This window comes from Rhinolophus sinicus, chromosome 2, assembly GCF_057876585.1.
Source record: "Rhinolophus sinicus isolate RSI-liver-muscle chromosome 2, RSI-T2T, whole genome shotgun sequence".
NCBI classification, from domain to species: domain Eukaryota; kingdom Metazoa; phylum Chordata; class Mammalia; order Chiroptera; family Rhinolophidae; genus Rhinolophus; species Rhinolophus sinicus.
In genome coordinates, this window is record NC_142502.1 from 10698735 (window position 1) to 10719845 (window position 21111).

The 21111-nt window shown below is 41.4% G+C and overlaps 2 protein-coding genes across 13 annotated transcripts in view; one reads left to right on the forward strand and one right to left on the reverse strand.

The window, feature by feature from the left end:
* TFB1M (transcription factor B1, mitochondrial) overlaps window positions 1-11123 on the forward strand; it is a 53951-nt gene extending 42828 nt beyond the window's left edge. For both annotated transcript variants that reach the window (XM_019749250.3, XM_074333737.2), the window contains exons 6-7: window positions 6127-6254; window positions 10765-11123. In XM_019749250.3, coding sequence (XP_019604809.3) covers window positions 6127-6254; window positions 10765-11008 — 372 coding nt within the window. In that variant the 3' untranslated portion in view covers window positions 11009-11123. The remainder of the gene's footprint in view (window positions 1-6126; window positions 6255-10764) is intronic.
* A 2-nt stretch (window positions 11124-11125) lies between these two features.
* Window positions 11126-21111, reverse strand: part of TIAM2 (TIAM Rac1 associated GEF 2) — a 227052-nt gene continuing 217066 nt past the window's right edge. For all 11 annotated transcript variants that reach the window (XM_088795343.1, XM_074333725.2, XM_074333728.2 and 8 more), the window contains 8 exons: window positions 19846-20025; window positions 18076-18194; window positions 17021-17129; window positions 16348-16406; window positions 15598-15703; window positions 14571-14658; window positions 14095-14249; window positions 11126-12310 (listed from right to left, as the gene is read on the reverse strand). In XM_088795343.1, the coding sequence (XP_088651469.1) occupies window positions 11700-12310; window positions 14095-14249; window positions 14571-14658; window positions 15598-15703; window positions 16348-16406; window positions 17021-17129; window positions 18076-18194; window positions 19846-20025 (1427 nt within the window). In that variant the 3' untranslated portion in view covers window positions 11126-11699. The remainder of the gene's footprint in view (window positions 12311-14094; window positions 14250-14570; window positions 14659-15597; window positions 15704-16347; window positions 16407-17020; window positions 17130-18075; window positions 18195-19845; window positions 20026-21111) is intronic.

The window sequence follows — 21111 nt, forward strand, 5'->3', positions numbered from 1 at the left end:
GGTCTTTTTAGTTTTAAATAATACTTGACACTACAGTGAAGGCTTTCTTAACTTTTAAAATTGGTCATTTGTAGATTCGTTGACTGTAGTGAAAATGAAGGTGAATATTCTTGGATTTATGTGTGTTCCAAATGTCTGAAAAGGCTATCCTACCTAATTCAGTGACCTCCGCGGTAAGTCGGGCACGTGTCTCTGCTCACAGGCTGCACTTCCATTCACTCTAGTATCACCTTATTTGTACATTTTGTTGCTCCTTTTTCTGTCTTCATGAGAAAGGACCTTGAGGATTGCTTTGTAATGCGTTCACCACATTATTTTAGAATATTAAGGCTGTCTCTGGACTGTGGTAACATTCATGGATCAACTGAGTGTTTTCAATCTCATAAATAAGTCTGTATTTGTTGTGGCCTTGCCATTGCATTCTCTTTGCACATTATTTTGAAGAGCAGGACATTTTTTTAAACATTCCGTCACATATTGGTATGAGCTTGTGAGCGGAATGTGTCTGCTTTAGGCCTGGCCCTCCCCTCGCGGCCCTCTCCTCCTCACCCCTTCTTTCTCTGCCTTTGGTCCCTGTGACTGCCCCCCTTCTAGCCAGCCAGGTCCCAGCCCGCACTCGAAGGTCCTGGGTGGACTTTGTGATCTTGCCAGATTAGAGAGCTTGCATCAGTTTTCTTCATTTCTGATTTATTTTTATACCTCTGTGATACATAGGGAGAACTGGGAGGCCCCCCCAGACCTCCATGAGTTAAACTAGTAAAATCAACATGCAAAGATGAGATCCAGTAGCTGTAGAATTCACCTTTAAAAACACAGACCGTCTTTCGAATCAGAAACAGGAAACCCAGGACAGCTTGACCACATTTAAAGAAGAAAACCTTGGCGAAAGGAGGGCTGGCCTGGGTGCTGACAGCACCTGGACTGGGGCATCCGGGGCCCAGTGCTCAGGCCCTGAGGCTTGGTGCCAGCGACCGTCCAGCATCGGTGTGTATGCTGGCCCCCGTTTCATAATCACGAGGGAGCTCGCACTTATAAGGCGTTTTTATAGGAAGGGAATAGACCTGCTAGGCAACTTGAGGAAAGTCTCTCATCTCTTTGACAGTGTTAATGTATTTGGCTCACTTAAATTAGTATACTTCCATCCATGTTCATTTATCAGTCTTTTAATAATATTTTTTATAGCAACAGCACTTGTTGAGTTTCTTGTGCATTTGCTTAGTTAGATCATCCCTAAGGAACTGACTCATTCTGAGGGGTCAGAGTTTCTGGGGACCTGGAAACCAGCAGCTAGGCCCTTGGTGGTTCCGTGTGCTGCCACCTGGCGGGGCAGCCCTGAGGCTGTGCAACTCCTACCACACGCACAACTGCCGTGGGAGCAGGGCACCTCCAGATGGCGCTGTTTCACAAACACCAAAGTCATGATTTGTGGGGAAGGTCATGGTTACAGAAAAGTGTTTCCTTCACCATCCTCCGGAAGCTCCAGGTTAAATATAACAGAAAATCCTAATCAAGTGTTAGTTCTTGTCCCTCTTGCTTTTTGTTTAGAATTCAATGTTCACCTCCCTGAAATTGTTCCCTTTCCTGGGACCAAGAGACCCTGACTCATGTTGTTGTTGTTGTTGTGGTTGTTGCTGTGAGTAGGCTTAATTTGCATACACACATACATTTACATACATAATTTACACAGTAAAAACCTCTTTCTCTGCAGACCTTCTCATCATGCGCTCAGCTCTCTGTGATTTTCTTACATGCTTATGCTCAGAGAAGAAACATTGTATGACTGTTTAAAATCTTTTTTTGTTGTTTTTTGTTTTGTTTTATGATTCCAAAAAGGAAAGAAAGACCATTCAGAGATCTGTAGGAGTAACAAAAAGGTGGCGTGGAACTTCTGCAGAAATTAATATTGGTATAATAACAAACACAAACTGTAAACTTCTGAGCAAGATATGTTGGTACTGTGTGTCAGTCTTGGTTGAATACATTGGTTTGCAATACCTGGAATGCTTTTAAAGTGTTTTGAATTTTAAGGTTTTACAACTGAAATTCTGTCCTTAAATTGGGCTTGGAACAAGGATTACAGGAAGAATAAGCTAATTATAGGAAATCTGATCTACATTCCTATGTGTAAATGTTTTTTTTTTTTTTATAGAATGTGTAATTATAAAATCACAGGCTTTAATGACTAGCCACTCTGTTATCCTTATCTGGGGAAGCTGTAACTGGGGGCCTGTGACGTCCTACTGCAGACTGTCATTAGTTTGGTGTCGGTACCTGACGAGTAAGTAGTGGAGGAGGAACCAAGCATTCCACAATGTGCTCACCTAACTGTCATCTCACCTGACACTGAATGTGACTTTCCCCAACTCCTCACCCCTTGTCCCATCAGGCGGTGCCCACACCCTCAGAACCAGCCAGACCCTTCCCACCCAGTCTGCACAGGTCTGTCCCACACAGTTCCACCGACTGTGGACCGTACTTCTCGTGTTGTTCTTGACGTCTTGTTGATGACTCCCATAGTCATTCTCTTGTCTCACCATTCCTTCTTCATCTCCCAGTTAGGGTTCTGCCTCACGTGATTAAATTGTAACTCCCTAATCATTTTTCCTCTCCACTGGCTTGTGCATTAAGGCCTTGAACGCCATGGGAGGTGTTAAAGACCCTTTCTTGAATAATGGCCAGTATCTCATGTGGTAGTTACTTAGCTCTTTGGCGTATTATGATGTCAGAGTCAGGAACCAGGCCATTCGTGCTTCAGGTTTCCCCATATCACGTCCATGCAGGATCTGCGTTGGCAATATCTAAGATTTCAGATTGAATAGCTTCTTACCCCCGGTCTCTTCTGAGTCCACACTGTGCTCTGAGCTCATATTCAGTCACGTCCTGGACACCCTGGCTTGGAAAATGGAACATCTGCCTCCGGCCTGTTGTAGCCAAGTCTGTAGACATTGAGAAACATCATCTCAGCCTGGAATAGCATTGACGTTACAGTGGATTGGAGAGGCAAATATTGAAATTCATTATAAATCCTTTAATTTGAAATTTTAGTGAGTTATTTGGGTGTACTGATAAACTGAGTTTGGAAAGGAGCTGGCAACATTAAACTAGAATTTTTAAGTGCGTGTAGTACCTGTGTACCGATTTCTTTTGTAACCAAACCCTTTAATAGACTTCAAGTCAAGGAAAGAACAAAATGGTTATAATTTTAAGCATTCAATTATAAGTACAAAGCTTTTTTGTGTCTGTTGCCATAGTTACCAAACAGCTTTCCTGTGGTTTCAGAGAAAATGGGCTCCGTCATTTAGAGTGATTCTAAGAAGGGCTTCTGTGGGGGCAGGGGTAGAGGAGAGGGTGGTGAAGGTAGCCCAGGGGTTTCAAGGAGGACACACTACATAAGAAAGGAGAGCCTTTCTTACGGTGAGTTTCGCAGGGTCCCCCACTAATAGTAGCTGCACTTGATTGTGAGTGGAAAACATTTTTTAGCTGCGATGTACTGTTAGCCCACTTAACCGGGTATCAGAATTCAAACTTTCGAAGTCAATTGCTATAGTTTACGTGGGGTGCTGCTATATTTGCACAGGGTTTTAAAATTTGATTTAAATAAAGCAAATGTTAGGCATTTCCTGTATTTGCAAACATCAATTGTATCTCAAAGGAATGAAATCAGGCAAATAAAGATGAGGTCAAATTTCAAAACCCAAGGAAGCTGGAAGTGACAGTTTCTGTCCTGGAAGGAGAATACATCTATCCCTGTATTTGTGTGTTTGCTCTTAATTGTATTTAAACATTATGTAGAATTTTGATAATTTTTCGTGGATTTGGGTTAGGTGGGGCTTAGATTTATTTCATATTTTGCTAAAAGATTCTTTCCTCTGGAGACTGGCAGTCTTGTTGGATCACACCTGGTAACTGGAAGAATTTCTTTCAGAACTAAGTCAGGGTAATTTGGAAAAATTGGGCTGAAAGGTTTGAAGGAGTCACGGAGGGTGGCAGGATGAGAGGCAGGGGCAGGAATGCCGTAAGCTGGGATGGTGGAAATGGCATGGAGACTTAGAGAGTGACGGGGTGGGGTGAAGTCTAGAGAATGGTCTGGAACATTCCCTGACAGTTGGGTTCACTTCTCTGTTCCAAATCAGCAGGAGGAAAGGTGGAGTGGACATTTCAGAGTTGACAAGCAGGATTCTGACTTTTAAAGTCATTCCAGTGTATTTTGGGCTGCTTCTTCCACTCTCCCCACTCAGATTCTATCTGTACTTTTTCCTGCCACAGAAACGCTCTGAGATGAAGCCAACTCTTCTTCCCCAGCTCTAGTACCCGTTCCCTTAACCCTGAAGTCACCTCCATAGGCCCCTATCCTCTTCAGCCCCTCTCGTCTTTGTATTGATCACAGACCTCTCTGAGACCCCTGGACCCTGCTCCATGGTGGTGGTGTGAAGAAGTAAGGAAAGTCCTGGCTTTTAACCAAGGCACTTTGTTTCCTACAGGAAGTACCTGTTACTCAACTTGGTGAAACTAAATAAGCAACAATTGAAAACAATTCAAATTTAATAAGAACTTAACGTTGTCTTCAGGTAGTCACTCTCTGAAGTGGAATAACTGGTCTTCCACCAAAGGGGCGTAATCGTCACTAAAATAGTCTAAAGGCTGATGGACATTTAGGGGAACATTTTCAGTGTGAAAAGACCTCTCCACTGGCAGTTTTCACTCCACGGCTTAGGACCATTCCTACCATCCACCTCTTCTAGTTGCATCCAAGAGGTGCAGCGATAGCTAATCGAAAACACTTGATTTGTGGCAGGATCAGTGAGTATTCAAGGAGAGGGGAGGGCCTGGTGAGTCAGCTTGCCGTGAGGCAGCTCCGAGCCCTTAGGAGAAACGCCGCTGCCTCCTCCAAAAGCCGCCTGATGCTGGCGATATACTGTCATTTTCTTCTTCTGTTCTTGTCCACACAGTCTCATGTCATGCAAGTATTTGTCCTCCCCCCTAAAACCAAAAAGCACAGCACCCCATCCACGTATTATACAGGCCAATGTTAAGGAATTTTTGTAGCTACAAGATTATTTAGAAGCAAGTCCTCCTAAGAGAACATGGTGACCCCTGTAGAGTTAAAAAAAGAGAGAGAGAATTCCTTTTGAAAAGCAGTGGTACAACGCACACGTCATAAATTGTGCACTTTCTTAGCCTTTGTAGAGTCTGTATGATGTGTAAGTAGCAAGTTTAACAGTTCCTTAGAGCTCATGCTTCTGTAAGTTATTAACAGGCTTCCCATTTCCCGACCAACATCTCGTGTCCAGCATTTGGTTGTGTGTGATCACCCTTTGACTCCGTTTCTCCATCTGTCTCTACTTTCAATATTTTTCCTCTGTTATTTTGAGTATATCCTTGTGAATCATCATGAGCCCATTTTGTGAATAACTTAGGGTCCGAGTGTCTTATCAAATATGCCTGAAAAGTTTTATTTTCTGATAATTAAAGAATCTCAACAGCTGGTAGCAGCTTAACACTGAAACGGTGACATTTTTGGTGGTTTCCTTTTTCTATTTGGATCCTGCCTGTGCCTTTTGGGGCATTTAAAGTTGTTCCCAGAAAGTTATGTGACTGCAGGTGCCGCTCATGACTTCTGTCTGGCTGATTAATCAGTGTCTGGACCAAAACAAGTGGTGTCCTAATGGATTCACTTTCTGGGGAGTTTAGCACTAAGTGGTCCTTGGGGGCCCATCTGCCTTCTCTCTCTGTTTTGAAGGCTAGTCTTAAGAGTCAGAACTGCTGCTGCAGCTTATTTTTTTACCAATTCACAGGTTAAATAAAATATTGTAATGCCGTGTGTTCTCTGCCTACTGACTTTAATGATTATTTGGATTGATCGTAAAGGCCATTGTGAAACTGCATTTTAAAATTAAGTGATCATCAAGCACAGGTCTAGTGGATGTCGTTACAGAACTAGTGCAACCAACTGTGATTTCTGAGTCAGCTCAAATGCAAATGCAGCATATTACGTGCCTAGCGAAGATGAAACCGGAGTCCACGTAGAGGTTTATTTATGAAAACCATGCCCTTGACAACCCTTCCTCCTGTGGTTTACAAAGTTAGACCCTGTACCAAACTGATGTATGTTTGCTTACAACAAAGGTGGACGTGGGCGTGGTGCATTTCACACCCCTGACACAGCCCAGGATACAGCAGCCGTTCAACCTGGTGGAAAAAGTCGTCCAGAATGTATTTCAGTTCCGAAGGAAATACTGCCACCGGGGGCTTGGGTAAGAATGCCTCCGCTTCCTTTCAGCAGCACTCTTTCTAAAATCCTTAACCACTTTTGTAAAGATTAAGCACTTTGTTTTTAGGATTCTTCAAGCTAGCTATAAATACGACTCTCAGTTCAAATCCTGCGAGGCACAAAGCTTGACTGCCACTGAGGAAAAGCAAAATCCTTGATTTCACTTCAGATGGATCTCTTTTGTTTCGTTTTGTCCTAAGTGCAACCTGAAACCGACAGTCACAGAGTTTATAATGACCCTGTCCTGGGAAGGTCATGATTGCTCAGTCAGGACTTAGACTACCGCAAGTGCTGACTCTTGACATTTCTGACAGCGAATGTGTGGTGTGTTTTCTTTTTCATTAAAATAGAGTCGATATACAATATTATGTTAGTTTCAGGTGTACCACAGTGATTTGACATTTATATACCTTACAATGTGATCACCACGATAAGCCTAGTACCCATCTGCCACCACACGTAGTTATTGCAATATTATTGAGTATATTCCCTGTGCTGTACACTACATCTTGCGACTTATGTATTTTATAGCTGGAAGTTTGTACTTCTTATTCTCCTTCACCGATCCCTCACCTCCTTCCCTTCTGGCAACCATCAATTTGTTTTCCTTATCTATGAGTCTGTTTCTATTTTGTTCATTTCTTTTTTCAGATTCCACACATAAGTGAAATCCCATGGTGTTTGTCTTCCTGTCTGACTTATTTCATTTACCATCATACCCTCTAGGTCCATCCATTTTGTCCCAAATGGCAAGATTTCGTTCTTTTCTATGACTAATATTTTATTGTATATGGACCATATCTTCTTTATCCAGTCGTCTATTGATGGGCACTGAGTTGCTTCCATGTCTTGACTACTGTAAATAGTGCCGCAGTAAACATAGGGGTGCATATATCTTTTCGAATTAGTGTTTCTGTTTTCTTTAGTTAAATATCCAGAAGTAGAATTGCTTGGTTGAACAGTAGTTCTATTTTTAATTTTTGAGGAACCACCATACTGTGTTCCATTGTGGTTGTACCAATTTACATCCCCACCAACAGTGCACGAGGGTTCCCTTTTCTCCACATCCTCACCAACACCTGTTGGTTTATTGATGATGGCCATTCTGACAGGTGTGAGGGGGTATCATTTGTGGTTTTAATTTGCATTGCTCTGATGATTAGTGATATTGAGCATCTTTTCATCTGTATGTCTGCTTTGGAGAAATGCCTATTCAGGTCCTCTGCCTGTTTTTTAATCAGATTGTTTTCTTCTTACTGAATTGTATGACTTCCTCATATATTTTGGACATTACCCCTTATCAGATATATCATTTGCAAATATCTTCTCCCATTCACTAGATTGTCGTTTTGTTTGTTGGTGGTTTCCTTCGCTGTGCAGAAGCTTTTTAGTTTGATATAATCCCATTTGTTTTTGTTTGTTTCCCTTGCCTGAGGAGATGTATCAGAAAAAATATTACTAAAAGCAATGTCAGAGTTTACTGCCAATGTTTTCTTCCAGTTTTATGGTTTTGGGTCTTACATTTAAATCTTTAATCCATTTTGATCTTATCTTTTGTATGGTATAAGAAAGTGACCCAGTTTAATTTTTTGCACCAATCTGTCCAGTTTTCCCCACCCCACTTATTGAAGAGCCTGTCTTTCCCCATTGTATATTCTTGGTTCCTTTGTTGTGGATTAATTCACCATATAAGCAAGGGTTTATTTCTGGGCTCTGTGTTCTGTTTTGTTGATCTGTGCATCTGTTTTTGTGCCAGTAATGTTCTGTTGATTATAAAGCTTTGTCGTATATTCTGAAATCAGGGAGCCTGATACCTCCAACTTTGGTCTTCATTCTCAAGATTTGGCTATTCAGGGTCTTTCTTGATTCCATATAAATTTTAGGATTATTTGTTCTAAGTTCTGAGAAGAATGCCATTGGTAGTTTGGTAGGGATTGCATTGAATATGTAGATTAATTTGTGTAGCATGGACATTTTAACAATATTAAGCCATGAGCATGGTATATTCCATTTATTTGTGTCCTCTTCATTTTCTTTCTTCAGTATCTTACAGTTTTCAGATTATAGGTCTCTCACCTCCTTGGTTAAATTTATTCCTAGGTATTTTATTATTTTTAATGTAATTGTAAATGAGATTGTTCTCTTAATGTCTCCTTCTGATTGTTTGTTGTTGGTGTATCGAGATGCAACAGATGTCTGTTTATTAATTTTGTATCCTGCAACTTTACTGCATTCATTTATTAGTTCCAGTAGTTTTTTTGGTGGAGTCTTTTGGGTTTTCTGTATATAATATCATGCAAATAGTGATTTTTACTTCTTCCTTTTGGATGCCTTTTATTGCTTTTTCTTGTATGATTGCTATGGCTTGGACTTCTAATACTACCTTATGTCGAATAAAGTGGTGAAAGTGGGCATCCTGTTTGTTCCTGATATTTTAGCTTTTCACCATTAAGACATTAGCTGTGGGTTTGTCACATAAAGCTTTTATTATATTGAAGTATGTTCCCTCTGTACCCACTTTGTTGAGAGTTTTTATCATAAGTGTATGTTGAATTTTGTCAAATGTTTTTTATGCGTCTATTGAGATGATTATATGATTTTTATCCTTGGTTTTGTTGATGTAGTGTATCATGTTGATTGATCTGCATATTGAACAATCTTTGCATCCCTGGAATAAATCCCACTTGACCATAGTGTATAATCCTTTTAGTGTATTGTTGAATTCGTTTTGCTAATATTTTGTTGAGAATTTTAACATTTGTGTTCTTCAGGTATATTGGCCTATAATTTTCTTTTTTTGTAATGTGTTTGTCTGGTTTTGGTACCAGGGTAATACTGGCCTCAGAATGAGTTTGGAAGCATTCTTCCCTCTTCAATTTTTTTCTCATATATTGAAAAGCATGTAAACGTTTGGGAAAAACCACCTATGAAGCTGTCTGGTCCTAAACTTTTGTTTCTTGGGAGTTTTTTTTTAATTACTGCTTCAATTTCATTGTTAGTAATGAGTCTGTTCAAATTCTTCCTTGTTCAGTCTAGAAAGTTGTATATTTCTAGAAATTTATCTATTCTAGGCTGTTCAATTTGTTGGCATATAATTGCTCATGGTATTCTTTTATGATCCTTTGTGTTTCCGTGGTATAGGTTGTAACTTCTTTCATTTTTTATTTCGTTGGACTCTTCTCAATGAGTCTGGATAAAGGTTGATCGATTTTGTTTGTCTTTCCAAAGAACCAGAGCTTTTAGTTTCATAGTTCTTTTCTATTGCTTTTTAGTTTCTAATTCATTTCTTTCCACTCTGATCTTTATAATTTCCTTCTTTCTACTTACTTTGGATTTTGTTTGTTCCTCTCTAATTCCTTTAGGTGTAAAATTAGATTTGGGATTTTTTTCTTAAGGTCGGCTTGGATTGTGGTGAGCTTCTCTCTTAGCACTGCTTTTGCTGCATCCCATACATTTTGGAAAGTTGTTTTCATTTTTCTCAAGGTAGATTTTGATTTCCTGTTTGATTTCCTCCATATAGAATGGCCCTGATTTGTGGGGGTGGGAAGGAAATCACAAAAGGTATATCCTCCAACTTTTGGAAATTCTGGAATTTGTTTGAGCTAGTGTTTTCAAGACAATCCCCTAGCTAAGTAATAGGCCCCATTCATTTCACATACTCGGTCCCCTGTACAGATATGGACCCAGTAGCCTGACCTACTTTCACCTGTTGGTATCCTTCAGTCACATCATAAATTAGTCCCTGATGTTAAGAAACATGATTAGACCCTCCTTGCCATGAAACTGAACTCATCCATCTCAGTCAGCTCACCCCGAGAGTGTAGGGAACATGTAGTTCCTTACTGAGAGCACCATCAGCTGTAAGAAAAACTCAGCTTCAGAAAAACTTAGCATCAGTGTGGCTACTCCTTTTAAAACAATGATTCGATTTTGTTAGATGAAATACAAAATATGTACTTCTAATTCATTTTAAAGGAGTTCAAGATATCTTAAAGAATGGGAATAACTATTTGCATTCCACATCCGTTGTTTTCTGACTTTGGCAAGAAAGGTCATTCTTTTGGGGTGTAAAGAGTTCCAAAAGCTAAGTTCAAATTATAGAGAATCAAAACTGATAACATCACTCCAGAATAGACAACTTTCATACTAAAAAGTGAAGCAAATCAAACTTACATTTCGCTAAGAATGCAAATGAGCAGACGTGACTTTACACTTACCTTAGAGAGGCATGTATTGATTTAGCTTTGAAAAATGTTTTCCCATCTGCGCATGCTGTGCAAGTCAGATTAGCGATTAGCTCGGCCTTCAGTGGTCGTACCTGTTGCCTGGTGGTGTCACTGAAGTGCCTGTCCTGGTGTGGTGCCCCCACAGGCAGCTGCCGCTTCCACTGCCTCAAGTTGTCAGAACCATGTCATTTTCAAGTGAGGGTAGAAGGAAACGTTGTGATTTGCATAATTTCTAAAATAAAATTCTGATTTTTTTCCTTTTCTTAGAATGTTATTCCCTGAAGCTCAGCGCTTAGAAAGCACTGGAAAACTGTTACAGTTGGCAGATGTGGACCCTACTCTTCGACCCAGGCAACTCTCTATCTCACATTTTAAGAGCCTCTGTGATGTATACCGAAAAATGTGTGATGAAGACCCAAACCTCTTTGCTTATAATTTCAGAGACGAACTCAAGAAAAATAAAAGCAAAAATCAGGAAAAAGAGGATGACCGAGAGAGTTACGGACTCTAGCTGCCACTCCAGGGGCCAGCAGCTCACCAAATGTTGACTTTCACAAGGTTGAGCTTCTCATATGTGTATTCTTTTGCCTTCTACAGAGTGACAATAAAAATACCAATTACCAGAATGTGACTTCCTTCCCATTTACTGTACAGGTTGGTAGAGAAAATAAATATAATCAAGTTACAGTACAAGCTTCCTTTTAATGTATACTGCATAGATATGACATGTTTAGTAAAAACAGTATCTATAACAACCTTACAAAAATGAAATATCTGCACATTGTGCCCCTAACCCACGTTAAAATAAATATGCTTTAAATAAAGCAAAAACTAAAAACTTGAAGAAAATGCCCAGAGGACTTGGAAAAAAAGGACGTTTTTTTAAAAGCTATTAATCACAACTTCCCCATCTTGCTTTTTCCATATAAATTAAAATAATTAGAATGCAATTTTACCGATTCTAAGTCATTTTGATACCTGCTCAAAAGGAATATAAACCTAAGTAATTTACAGATTCTGACCAGTTTAATCTAGTTTTCTGATCCACAATAAATTAAAATAACTTAAATCTTTACAACTATTTTGTGGGAAAATGTATACTGCACAAAACCCAATAAGGAATAGTTTTTCTGCAATTTCCACTTTACCACCAGTTTAAAAGTGAAACGAGCAATTCAATCCATATCTGAATTGAAACTGTACTACGCCTTCCCATGGCTCTCTGTTTCATAAAAACACTCCTCGTTGACAACTGACGTTAAGCTCTGGACGCTGAATTCTCGCTCTAGAACAGAATTGAGATCGAGGTTGGCATTTTCAGATTGACTGTCAAGGGACTGGTGACGAATCTGCGCCTTTAGCAGAGTCCCCCTGTCCCTTTTGGTGCTGTTTGCTTTTCGTTTAATGGCGCAGAAGTGCCCCCGGACCAGTTTGGGCTGCTCCCCTCCCTGCTGGCCGTCTGTGCCGGGCTGAGGCTCAGCTGGATGGGCGTCTGGGTCCTCGGAGATCCTCAGTCTCTCAAACTGAATCTCGATGTCTTTGGTGGGGCTGCCCTGTTCCCCAGGCTGGTGGCAGTCCTCCTCTTCGTCGCTCAGAATGTCACTCTCTTTGATGAGACCGTCTGAAAACTCTGTCAAGCCTGTGGGGGACTGCTTCAGGGCATCGTGCCGGCCGCCGGCCATGTGGCAGCTGCTGCCCTGAGTGCTGCTGCTCAGGCTGCCCTCGTCGGAACCCAGGGAGCTGCCCTTGCCTGGCTCGCTGGGCCATTCGCTGCTGGAGGAGTTCTTGAGGACTTTTAAGGACCTGGATGAAGCTGCAAGGAGAAAAGCACATTTCCCCTTGTGATAGAGAAACAGATTGCACACTGTGCAATTTTTGCATGGTAGTTACATGATTTAACATCTTAATTACTTCAGATTTTATCAGCTCACTTCAGTTACCAACTGTCCTGGGAGTTGGGGAAAAAAAAAACAGGTAGATAATGGAAGTGTGGAAACTTTTGTTCATGTTTCTCTGAATCTTTAAGTCAGGGAATTTGGCATTTTTAGATGACCAGTTATTTAGATAGAATAAGCTATAAACTATCATAAGGGCTAAGGTTCTTATTTTGCCAATGGATAAGTTGAAAAGCTCGTTACTAATAAAATCTAGGTTCCTTTTCTTCAACATACTTACTAATTTGATAGCCAAGATTACACGCTATTTCTATGCCTACCTCCTCACCTTTATTTCCCTTGCTGCTCAATTAAAAGTAGGAAAATACTCTTCATCTCTCATGAGAACTGTCTGCTGGTATTTCTAACCAACTTTCTGAGATTTAATATGACTATTTAATCATTTGTGTGTGTGTGTGTGTGTGTGTGTGTGTGTAATTCCTTTCTTTTGGGTTGAAGGGGCGATGGGGAGCCTCCGCTCAATTGTGGTGTTTCTGCAGATAGCAGCCTGTTTTTGATCGCCACAGCTGCTTTGGGCAAGAGGGAACAAAATAGAAAATACACAGTAAATCTGAAGAGGTCAAACTGTGACCAAAAAGGACAGAAATTTTGTAAGACTGAAAACAACATCAAAGATAGTAACAAAGTCGTTAATATAGAAAGTTCTAAAAACTTAAGCTGAAATTTTAAAAACAGGCAGAAAGTTTCAGAACCGTGATTTGGAATGTTTCCCTACTGACTTATTGACTGGGTAAGAATGAGTATTTCGGTTTCTTGATCTTGATTAAATAAGCCCTGCCTTTCTGGAAGCTTTGCACTGTCCTGAGCACAGGGAATGCTGCCATGAGCAGAACCAAGTCCCTGCACTGCTGTACGTGTCAGTAGGAGAAACAGGTAAGATGGCAAGTGCAGATGGTGTCAGCTGCTGGGGAAACGGGAATTGGGGTTGGGAGTGGTTCTATATTATAAAAGGTCTGGGAACAAGAGGCATGTTTAGGTTTCTTAAAAGGAAAAAGTTGCCACTACCTTCTCACACGGGTATTGGGGTGTCTGGTTTAGAGCTTACAAAGTTTACCTGATAACTTACAAAGTGATGGCTTCCTGCTGTATGATAAGAGCGTGTTTCTATGTCTTGGCAACCTTGAATAACGCTGCAGTGATCACAGGGGTACATAATCTTTACGACCTAAGTGTCCTTTGATGGGTGACTGGATAAAGATGTGGTACATATACATAATGGAATAGTACTCGGCCATAAGAAAAGATGAAATACTGCCATTTGCGACAATATGGATGGATCTTCAATTATGCTAAGTGAGCTAAGTCAGAAAAAGGAGAAAACCATATGACTTCACTCATGTGGGATATAAAACTCTTAAGCAACAAACAAGCAAGATAAAAACTCCTTGACACAGACAACAGTATGGTGGTTACCAGAGGGTGAAGCGGGGAGAGGGCAAAGGGGGTCAACTACATGGTGATGGATGGAGAACTGACACTGGGTGGTGAACACCCAGTAGTATAACATTGTACCCTTGACCCCATGTAATTTTTTTAACAGATGTCACCCCAATGAATTTAACAAAATTTTTAAAAAGAACATATGGCCTTTAGAGAAGCTTGGTGTTTTCCTGAAAAACCACGAGGCCAGCACAGTTCTCACCTAATTTGGCTGAAACAGGAACGCGGTTCTTGAGGGGTACCAGGCGGTCCTTACACGTTTTCTCCAGGGGTAATTCACACTTTATGTGACGCCGGAAGTTTTCCCTCAGAATAGATCGAATCACCTTGACAATGTTGGTTTTGCTTTCACTGTCACTGGGGGCAGGGAGGGATAGAAAGAGCAGCATTAGTGTCCCGTGTCCTCGTGCTCCAAGTCCACGTCCCGCCGTCCTCGTGGGGCACATTACTGCTCTCAGGACAGACCGACAGCCAATCACCAGCTTCTGTGCGCCGTGGTCTCCTCACTTACAAAGGAGAACTGAAGTCCTTTTGAGCACTACGATTTGGGTATGTTTTTACTCAGTGTACACTTCTAGAACCACAGTTCAGGATGGCACTGAAAACTAACTCCCTTTCTTAAGAGAGTGTCATTCTGTCTTACTCCCGTTGGCTGGCATTTTTGGAAATCAGTAATACCTGCAGCACAATTGAAAGATGGTTTCTGGCCGTCCTTCTACTTCTGACTTTGTATGGATCAGCTCCCATAGGGAATTGTTTTCTGTCCCTGTGTGAAAGGCGATACAAACAAGAGTCCACAACTTTCCCAAAGAGCCTGTGGTTAAGAACACTTGTGAAGTTTAAAACTCATCGTTTAGTGAGTGACTTTTTAAAATGTCAAATATTCCCAGCCCTAACTCATCATTTTCTTCTGCGGCTCATTCTGTGTATGACTTTCACAAAAAGTTAAATACTTTCTAGTTATTTCTTACATTTCCAGCTGAAGCTTCCCATCCATCTTGGTGCTTCCTCACTCCCTATCCCTGAATTCCATCTCTGTGGGGAAGAGGGGAAATGGGTCCTGTTTTCAACCCATTCCTTGGAAGGAACAGTAGGAAGTGCTCGAGGTAAGAGAGGTCAGCCCCAAATTCAGTCATGTTCTGGGGAGCGTAAGCACGTCAACAAAAATCAGACATCACTGCACACCTTAGCCTGCTGGTCCTCTCCATCGCCAGAGGCACTGTCACCAGAACGTTTTTCTGGAAGTATCTCTGAATGAACGTGCTATTCTAGAAGGACCTCGATATTGTATAGGGTTGAAAAAAATTTTTTTTCTTGTTTGGACACCATTTGTAATATTGCTCAATCTTAAGGAATTTTCTGGTGAATCTAAATGTGTAAAAACTTAAATTGATGGACCTTTGTTTCTTTAACATATTTTAGGTTATCAAGGATATTAGGCAGAAAGAAAAATGTTGAAAAATTGTTGCTAGTGACAAGAAGGAAACAATGAAGAGCAGTATTTGGTTAAGAAACGCCACCCACTGGCATTGACTTTCTTCACAAGTCTGTGAGGAAACATCAGAGCCACCTCTGCTGTCTTCCTTTGCCTTGTCTACATAACATCAGAAACGATCCCCAAGATTCTTTCCTGCTCTTTCACACCACAATTCAAATAAGTGTCTTAAGATATTTTTTCGGGCATAGTACTACACGAAACAATTACCTGCTGTATTCCCCAGTCTGACTTGAAGTGCCGATATGGGGATCAACCAGCGAAACTTAAATGGGTCCAAGTCAGCGGAGCTGTGAGCAGGCCGGGAATTGGAGGGCTGTAATGTGAAAGCCGCAAGAAAAGTGTCACAGCAAGCTCTCGCCCAGGGAGGACGCGCGCATAGTACGGACCCCTTAAGTTACCCCATGTGCCAGGCTCTGTGCAGCTGTGGGGGTGTTCACGGTGCAGAAACTTCTGCTCGGGCATGCCCCAGTTTTCAAGGAGCTCACAGACGGTGGGGATAGGGCAGAGTCAGGTTTTGGGGAGCAGCGTTCTAGGTCCCAACCAAGAATGACAACCGAGCTTTCCATGTCCTCACATTACCTCTAAATGGTAAGCTGATGGCTTATAGTATCCACAGCTAGCGTGGGTTTTTTTTTAAGTCAAGGTAAAAGTCATTTGAAAACAAACCCAAGTTACACAGACTCTCATGTGTATAGAGTAAACCCGGGCCATTTTCAGGGATATAAAAGCTGGTTTTCTATGTAGGCCCCAGCATGGGTATTTGCCTGCATCTTCTTTTAAAACCCACATCTTTGGTGGGAAGAATAAGAAATACCTTAACTGATTTGGTCAGTTGCCCTAGGAATAAGTCATATTAGCCCGTGACGCCTGGGTGCTTAGCTGGCGTCTCAGTTCAACATTAATAGGAAGATACAGCCATGAAACAGTAGCTTTAATTAAAATTAATTCTTGTCTTACCAATTTCTTTTTCAGTTTACAGTTTTCTTTATAAACCAGTATGACAGCTCTCTTAAAAACTAAAGAAAAGAGAAAGAAAAGGCTTTCATTATTTTATGCAAACTTCCAAGGTTGAGCCGGAGCTCAACGTTTTAAAAGAACAAAGCTCTTCAAACTTATAAAGCTCCAACAGCCCACTATGCCAGCACACGAGCAAATAAATGGTATTCCTCCGGTTCGCATATGAATCGTGCAGAATACCTGCTTAGTTAAAAGCTATTATCGGAAGTGGATCCTGGCATTTTTAAAAATTCTTGTTTTGTCTTATTGAAGGCTGAGGACACGGTGTTCACGTCAGGGAGACTACACAGTCCACACTCCCTCTGCCGGCTCGCAGGGAGAATTAAGACATTTCGATGTGCAACAAACTATGAGGTAGCAAGTTTCAAAAGAGCCTCGGGAGATCCATTCCTGTAACACTGGGAGAGAACCGCTAAGCCAAGCAGCACGCGGCAGAGAACAAGGTAAGGAGTACGCAGAGTTTTCAATAGTTGGAGGCTGGCCGTTGTCAGAAGCCATTCCAGCAAGGACTCTAGCTGCTCCTGGAAACCAGGAGTTAGCTGGACTGGTGGATGGGTATGCTCTTCACTGCTTCCAGCCTCTTTGTTTATAGTCTTGGGAATGGAATACTAACCAAATACTGTGAGCTCAAGGTCCTTTCTGGCTTTTCCTAGAGACAGAAACGGATTCAACCAGGAGACTGTAGAATGCATCAGAAGTTCCCCCATTGAAAGTTCAGTTACCTGTATTGGAAAGAACAGGAGAGAAAGAAGACATGGAAACCCCAGGGGTAGTTGAGTTGCATGTTGGATAGTGAATCACATATATCTATATATACGGTCGCTGCTAAACAAATACATTGTTTGCTTTTTATGATGCTGTTAACATGGGGGCTTGAATAATGGAGCCTTTGAAAATAGGAGCTAAGCATCACGCTTTTTGAAAAATTACATAAACGTGGAAGCATTTTCACGTTTGATGCACGTATCATATGTGGGTGACACTTGCCTCTCGACCTACTCCATAGCATTACTTCCACCGGTGTCAAGGGCCATCCAAAGTGCCCTTGTCAACATTTCCCCCAGGACCTAATACAGTTACCATCTCTAACCCATAATCCACACTAGACCTGCTAATCAAACAGTACCAACACGGAAACTGACTGTAATAAAAAATTGAATTCCAGCTGTTTTCTGTTCTTGCCTTTTTCTACTTAAACTGTATTGCTTCTTACGTGTAGACTTTAGAAGCTCAGGAGTCTAAATTCAGTAATCAGCCAGAAACAAAAGAAGACAAAAAGCCCTAGATCGTGTCCGTGTGCTGGCTCCCACTTGCTCTATCCATCCTCTCGCTGCCAGCTCACGCTCTCCACAGTGGTTCCAGCCTCTGCTATGTTCTCACCGCATGCCCCACGGGAAAGCAGGAAGAGGTAGGGATATGCGCTCAGTGACCATGTTTTCCTTTGTACAATGTGAACGTGACATAAGGTTACAGTTTTAAAGCAATGTAATGAATTTTATGTGAGATTTATACTTGAACTGTGTGGATTATAAGCATTGAGATCACAAGGGAAAATGTAGGCATTCCCTCCTCCAGGAAAGCCCTGACAGGGTGGCCCAGCCTAGAGGTCACCTACAGACCCAGGGAGCACATGCGTTAAGCATCTCAGAACGCAGAAGTCCCACTGACCTCCTTCTCTGTCCCACTCTGCTCTGCTACAAGCTGATCAAATACTGTCCCATAATCCTCGTATATCTTCTGCATCTCGTTGATATGGCTTGCTACTTTTTCCATTGCCTTTAGTGCTTCTGCAAAATATGAAATCAGATTTGTTTTATAATTTTTGTTCACTTTAAATCCTATCCCACAGCAGTGGTGAAAATGCTGAAGATTCAAGCCAGGATTCGGGACCAGCACTTACTAACCACAGGCACGACTCAAACAGCCCAGTATAATCCAGTCATTAAAATGAAGAAGTGTAGAATTATCTTCCACCTTAAATTCTCTTTGAAATGAGGCAGTAAGTTTTTTTAGAAGTTAAAAATATCGCTAATAATAAGGGCTCACATTTATTGAGCACTTTCTATTTGGAATGTACTGTGATGAGTGATTTATGTGAATCATCTCATTCTCCACAATAACTCGATGACAGTACTCAATCCCATTTTACAGATGAGAAAACTAAGGTGCAGAGGGGTTAAGGATTTTGCCAGACTTCCAAAGAGAGAAATAAGGAATGGAGCCAGAATTTGAACCCTAGACCAAGTGGCCAGAGGGCACCTGCTCTTAAATTTTGCCTCTCCTCCTGGACCAGTTAATGGAATTGTATGTACAACAGTGTTTAAGAACTTACAGATGTCTCTGTAAGTGCTTAATTGCCAGAGAAATTGGTTGCCTTTATGCATGGTGTTTACTTAAAACTTTTTACACAGGCCTGTGCGGGACAAGATGATTTTGTCGAAGTCAAAAAACAAAATTTCAGGTCACCTCCTACTTTGTTCTCCTGACTCCACATTTTAATTCAGCTGGGGGAAGTTTTGGAAGGCAGTTTTTAACAGAAGCCTTTTAAAGGTCATCATGATGCTAAACTAACTTTCCACACTGTATGAATACTAATCACAATTTGTAGCATTTACTTACAGAATTTAACTTTATACAAAAAATATTTTGTCCTTGTTACTTATAATACAGAAGTTTGCTTGTCACAGTAAAAGATCCAGTTTAACTGACACTCTTCTCAGTGTTTATTATTCAGTAATACTAACACTTATTAATAAGTTGTTCTCTCTCCAGGTATTTCTTTACATGTCGTGTAACCAGCCCTCTTAGTTTTGATACGTATAGAACACCACTATTTCTCTCTAATTCAAACACAGCATCTCTTTAAGGGAGACTCTCTTTACTATCTAAAGGAGTGGCTTTGTGTGACAAGGTGTGTTAGGCCAGTAATTTCTGTGACAAAAGAAGACACCTCCACGTCAACTTGAAAGCATAACCTGTCGTGAGGAGTTTGTGTTGGGAGTCAGACTCTGCTCAGAGATTCCACAAGGTGGAGCCTCACCCCCAACGTATTTGATCAGCAGCCCTCTGGGTAGCAAACACCACAAAACTTCAGACTCGTAGGAAAATAGGCCTGATTTTCGGATCTTGCAGTACTGTTTGCTAACTCAGTGACCTGACTCCATGGATTTCAAGTCACTGAACTTAAATTACCTTCTTATGAAAATGAAAATGGATCATCCCTCCAGAGGGACTTGGGCGGCTCCACAGAGGTCATTTTGCCAAGCATTTTGCCCATCTAAAGGGACAGCCATATATCTAGCTATTTTCACATATTAAACTTAGATGTAAGATGAACAATCATAGTCCTTAGAAGGGTTTCAAAATAGGAAACTAAGCCGGGGCAGAGGGGGGCGTGTAGGCGTAGTCAGGTTGCATCTCAGGCCCCTCCATTCTCACCTGTCAGGTGATAGTGTTCTTCACTCTCCTGGTCTGTCAGCGACACGAGCTCCTTAAGCAGCAGCGGGTACTTAAGCACCCTCTGGACAGGCTTGATGAGGTAAGACTCCAGTGTGGAGGAATGCTGCTTGGTGGGGTTCCGGGCATCCAGGAAAGCCTTGAAGGCTTTGTCAGTTTTAGCTACAAGCAGAGGGATAACAGACCCTTAGAAGAGCACAGCAGGATGAATTCAATTGCACTTCATTTCGTCTTCAATGGACTTACAGATCAGTCCACTTCTATCATCCTCCTAATGCCATTCTTGAATAAAAACCCATATGCATCAGTAGGTCAAGCACCCAGCTGTCAACCTGGATTCTGCATTACAGCTGTGACAAATCCCGCGGGCAAAGGGATGACACTAGGCTGCCAGCATAGTGCAGTCCACACACTACAGAGGAATGCCAAGTCAAAATGTAGGAATGTCTGACTTTAAAGGCACATTTCGATGCCGACTCATGAGAGAGATGGTTACAGGTACTTAAAAAGTGAGTTCCAAACAATTCATAAAGCCACAAAACATGCTCTCTGGGTCCTACACCATACCCCCTCCCCAAAAGATTCATGTAGCAAAATAAACCAGTATTTTTTTCAACTGTCCTAGCACAAATTGTTACTTATCCTATACATTCAAGGGCTATTCATAAAGCAAGATCTTTTTTTTTCTTCCCCTATAAAATAAGTTATTTAGCACTTCAGCCTCCACCTCCACAGCTCCGAGCAGTCGAGACTTCCACCAGGTGTAACATCCAGACTCCTCTGGGCAGTAAAAACTGCCTCTGTGCTCAGTGTCTGAGTGTCACGAAGGGGGCATACAATCCAAGTGCATTTAGTTTGGAGAGAGCCAGTGGACATACCAGCTGCCACTTGGGTTGACCAGCTGTTTGGAATTCAGCTCATTTGAATGAAGATATACCCTTATATGGGGGATTGTTACAAAGGCAAAATCTACAATTTCTAAGAGACATAGACCCATTTTGAATGTGACCACCAGACAAAGTGGATGGAAAGATGATTCTTTATCCTTATGACAAAGGAGAAAGTAAGCAAACCACTGGTATGCTTTTATTTTCTTGTGTACTGTCAATAAAGTGTTCCCGGGAGGAAATCCCAGTGGAGTCAGGTCTCTGTTGAAAGAACTCGAGAACACAGAGTTGGCTAGGTCTTGTTAACTGGAAGCGCCCCAGACTCCATTTTTTAAACTTGAGCCTTTTTTTCTAGGATACT